At 61.7% G+C, this 4,760-nt stretch overlaps 1 protein-coding gene across 1 annotated transcript; it reads right to left on the reverse strand.

The window, feature by feature from the left end:
- Nucleotides 1-670: 670 nt before the first annotated feature.
- On the reverse strand, nucleotides 671-2,767 carry GBX2 (gastrulation brain homeobox 2). The gene is made up of 2 exons (NM_001192145.2): nucleotides 2,242-2,767; nucleotides 671-1,194 (listed from the first exon to the last, which is right to left on the reverse strand). The coding sequence occupies exons 1-2, from the start codon at nucleotides 2,765-2,767 to the stop codon at nucleotides 671-673; spliced, it is 1,050 nt and encodes a 349-aa protein (NP_001179074.2).
- Between the last annotated feature and the right edge of the window lie 1,993 nt (nucleotides 2,768-4,760).

Below are 4,760 nucleotides of genomic sequence, written 5' to 3' on the forward strand. Positions count from 1 at the left end.
CTCCTTTTTTTTTTTTTTTTATTCACAAGACTGAGATTGTTTTAATGTCATAACTTATAGGAAAAATAAACTACATTGAAATAAATTAAACACAACGGAGACGTGCTTCAGACAGGGCTCATAGGATATGCAACCCCAGGAAAGAAAGCCAGGCAAAAACCAAAGCAAAGCGAATTTCCAGGCTGCCCCCCCAAAACGTCTGCTTCTCAGTCAACTAAAAAAGCCAGAACAGAAACAAAAATAAGTGGTGACCGTGTTTGTTCTTGCACATGATGTTTACCTTTGGAAAAGTGTGGAAAGGTGGCTGCTGTGCGTGGCAAGTTGCAGTGGAGGCTTTGTTTTCTTCGGGGAATGTAGGTGGAGGAGGTTACTGGGCAGTTTGGTCCTATAACTTTCAAAATACGGCAGCTGAGATCCAATCTATATAGATATCTATGTACAAAGTAGGATAGTATAATAAATATTTAGTGTGTCTTCCAGGTGTAGCTGTAGCTCCTTCAAAAGCAGTCTTTCAAGCTCGTTAATGGATATACTCTCAATTTGCTTGGGATGTCCAAAGTTGGGGGGTGACTCTGAGTTTTGCTTCAGACATGGTGGAGCCCACCATGGGTTCCCTCCCCGAAGCTGTGGCTTCTCCACGGTGGTCCAGGCCGAGGCTCGCCCTGGGCCCTCAGGGCCGGGCCTGCTCCAGCTGCTGATGCTGACTTCTGATAGCGAACCTGCTGACGTGGACGGGTATGGGGACGACGATCTTGGGGTTCCTGGAGGGCTCCCCTGTCTTGGAATTGGCATTGCCGGCCTTCACCCGTTTCCACTTGGCCCGGCGGTTCTGGAACCAGATTTTCACCTGCACCTCGCTGAGTTTGAGGGCATGCGCGATCTGCGAGCGCTCGGTCAGCGAGAGGTACTTTTTGCAGTGGAACTCCTTCTCCAGCTCCAGGAGCTGCTCGCTGGTGAAGGCAGTCCGCCGCCGCCGGTTCTTGCCCGTGGACGTGGTGCTGCCCGCGGCGCCGCCACTCGGCGGGGTTTCCTCCAGCGCGTGGCTGGGGTCCTCCTCCTTGTGAGCCGCCTGGCCAGTCAGATTGTCATCCGAGCTGTAGTCCAGATCGCTCTCTAGCGAGAAGCTCTCCTCCTTGCCTTTCGGGTCGTCTTCCACCTTTGACTCGTCTTTCCCTTGCCCTCTGACAGCCCCGACTGAAAGCAAAACCAAACGGCATTTTATTACATTTCGCACACTGGCCTGCCTTCCCCGTTCCCACCGTCACTCGGGCATTCCCCCCCCCCCCCACCTCCCGCAACTCCCCCCTTAGCGGATTGTCTTTCTATGACATTAACACATTGTGATTTCCTGGCCTTTGAGGGGTAGAGAGGGGAGGGGAGGCGTGAGAAAGCTCAGGGGAGAGGAGGCGACAGTACAGGCGACGGCCCTTTGCCCAGAACCATCACTCAAGGGGCCGCCGGGCCTCCTCCGCACCCTCCCAGTCTCCTGCAGCTTAATGCAGAAGTTAGCAGACGGCGTGAGGCCCGAGAGAGCGTCCTCTTTGTCCCCGGGGAGGGGGCTGGATGAGGGCTAAGGGGAAGTTCACCATTTATCCTGCCTCTCCCCTCTCCACCCACTCCTCACCCAGCCTGAAAATTCTGTGAACTTCAATTTCATCGCACCCAGAGCCGGGGGGCGCAGGGAGGTGCAGACCCCAGACAGTGTCGGGTTTGGGGTCAAAGAGAAGTTTCGTAGCCTCAGGAGAAGTTCCCACCAGACACCCCAGCACACTCACGCCGTTCCCCTAGGCAAGCGACAAGCCCGGAAAAGGGGGTTAATAGGTCTGGGCGCCCTCAGGCACACGCACTGCAGAGATGCGCAGCCCAGCCCTCTTGCCCTCGAGGCTGAAACCTACCCGGGACCCCAGGTCACAGCGCCGGGGGCTGGGCGGCGTGCAAGACTCCACCAAACTCGCCGGCGGAGAGATTTGCGGCTCCGCGCAGAAGCTGGCCACGGGGCGCTAAATGCACGCCCCCCTTCCCCCCCACCCCCACCTCCCCACTCATTGCGTGGCTCTAAAAGACCACCCCCCGTCCCCGCGGAGGCCCCTCTGGCGCAGCTCGGCCGCATCTTCCCGCTCCTCTGGCCGGGGGAGGCGGGGGCGGGGGTCCCACGGGGGCATGGCCCCATCCCCTCTGTCCCCCGAGGGAACCCGGAGCTGGCGCGCCCCCGCGCCCGGGTCGCGCGCGCCGCCGACTCACCGAGCGACGCCTGCACAGCCTCGGCCGCGGAGAAGGCCAGCAGCGAGCCCTCCTTGGCCAAGAAGCCTTTGCCGTCCTCCGCGTCGGCTTGCAGCGCCTCCGGCTTGTCGAAGTTGCTGCCGCCGCCGGGCAGCTGCTGCGGCGCGAACTTCCGGGCGGCGGCCGCCTCCTGGTGCTGGGGGGACGCCGAGAAGCCGCCTGGCAGCGTGGCCATGAGCGTGGAGGTGAGCGCCATGCCCTGGGCCAAGCTGGAGCAGAAGCCGGTGGGCAGGCTGGGGATCTGGTGGTGCGGGTGCGCGGGCGGCAGCGCCGGCTGCAGCGCGGCCTGGGGGAGCGCCGGCGGCGGCGGCGGCGGCGGCGGCAGCACCACCGGCCGGTAGGGCATGAACATGGGGTAGCCGGTGTAGACGAAATGGCCGGGGCTGGGCTGCGGCGGGCTGCCGATCAGCGAGTCTATGCTGAAGGCGGTGCTACTCCCCAGCGGGCGCTGCATCATCATCAGCGACGGCGGGAACGCTGCGCTCATAGACGCGCTCGGGAGAGGCCCGCGAGAGGCGAAACGTCCCCGCGCCGCGCCGCCGCCGGGAAGCCCCCCGGGCGCCCGGAGCGCAGCTTGGAGTCACGAGCAGGGGCCGAGCGGGACCCGGAGAGCAGGTGCCCACCTCCCCCGTCAGTCCTGGGCCCTCTGCATGCCGCTGGCAGGCGCGAGTGCGGGCGGTGCGCGGGGGTGAGGCCGTGCGCCCTGGAGTGGAGCGGGCGCCCGGGCCCTCCCCGCGAGGGCTTTCTCCGGAGCTGCTGCCTGCCGTGGGCCCCGCGTCCGGAGCCCTGGCGCGTAGCTCCTGCGGCCCTCGGCCCGGGCCCGCAGCCGTCGGCGCGTCCGTCTGTCTGGCTGGCTGTCGGTCGCCTCCGGCTAGCCGCTGGGGGAGCGCGCGCGAAGCCGGCGCACTTGTCCTCCGCGGGCGCCGCTAGCACCTTTAAATCGCGCTCTTCTTTCTCATTCACATTTTGCCTGCTGCCGGGCCAGGCTCCGCTCACGTGGGGCCTGGAGCCGCCGCCGATTGGCTGCCACCAGGAGTGGGCGGGGCGAAGACGGGACTCCGCCCCTTCCACCGGGACTGGCCGCGAGCTGGCTGTGGGCGCAGCCAGCGCAGCGCGCGGGCCCGCGAACCGGAGCGTGTGCGCCCGGCCGGCTCCGCGCAAACTTGAAAGGGGCGATTGGCACCTCCGAAGCTCGAAACTCGGGTCTCGGCGGCATCATCGGGGGGGGGGGCTCCGAGGGTAGCATTCGGGGCTAAACCACGGGTTATTTTCTTTCTTTTATACATGCAAGGGAAGGAAACCTGCTGGGTGCTGCTGCTGCTGCTGCTGCTGCTGCTGCTGCGCCCGGGGTTCGGGCGAGGTTCCCGGAGTTGGGGGCGAGGCCCTTGCCCTTTCAGGTCCGCCCCCTAGGGCGCCTGCCCGGGAGCTGGCAACCCTTTGCCCGCTGCGGGGAACCCTCCAGGTTTCTCACGGCGCCCCGGCATCCCCAGCGGCGCGGGGAGGTGGCCGGTTCCCCCATGCCGAGCCGGGCCCGCCCGCGAGCGATCCCTTCTCATTTTTCATGACATTCTTAATCATCGCACCTATTTACACACTTTGCCGGCGCGCACCAAAATAACAGCCACAATAATTATGATAATAAAGCGAGTCCTTTATCTGCTCCATCCTCGGGGAGGAAGGGGGGAGTTGCTGCGCCGCCGGATTGTATAACGTGAGATTATCCTGATGAAAGCTTTATGATGTTTGCTCAAATAAAAGCTGCGTTTTGTAAATAGGCGCTAATTAAGCACGTTGAGAACGGAGGGAGCGCTCACCCCGGCGCCACCGCCCGGTTTCCAGCGCGAGGACTCGAGGGCGCGCGGTTCCCCTCTGCCTACTGCAGGATGGAGCACGTTCCCTCGGGATGATTTCCCTGTCTCGACAATGGTAAAAAAAAAAAAAAAAAAATCAAAACCCAGAATTTGGGAGTAAGGGAATTGGCGGAGAGGGAGTGGGTGCCAGGAAAGTTCTTATCCCCTTCAGCATGGTAAAAACACAAACTTTCAGCTCTTGTGTTCCGTTTTAAAATGTAATCGTTTCGTGGCAAGGGTAAAAGGTGCAAAGCGCACCAGCGCGCGCGGGGCTTCCACGAGCCTCCAGGGCCTCAGCTCTTACTTCCCGGGTCTAAACGTTTGCCCGAAACGGCCGACAGGCCCCGGGCCCCGGGAGGAGAGGAGAGAAGGGCATTGTTACGCCGGTCATTAAAAATCAGCTCACGCCAAGGAGCTAGTGGTTGGGGAGTTGGCCCGTGTTGGACGTGTGTTATGTATCACTTACAAGTACATTTAATTGGGAGATAAAGATAAATCGATCTTTATGAATTTATCGACCCGATTCTTTGACGCTCTCTTTTTCGCTCTTCTTTCTCCGGCTTTAACCTGAAGGCCCCTCGAGGGGACGTCTTAATTCCGGGCCACCATCTCAGCCGGGAGTCTGGTCGG

The sequence above is a fragment of the Bos taurus genome, chromosome 3 (assembly GCF_002263795.3).
Source record: "Bos taurus isolate L1 Dominette 01449 registration number 42190680 breed Hereford chromosome 3, ARS-UCD2.0, whole genome shotgun sequence".
Taxonomy (NCBI): Eukaryota; Metazoa; Chordata; class Mammalia; order Artiodactyla; family Bovidae; genus Bos; species Bos taurus.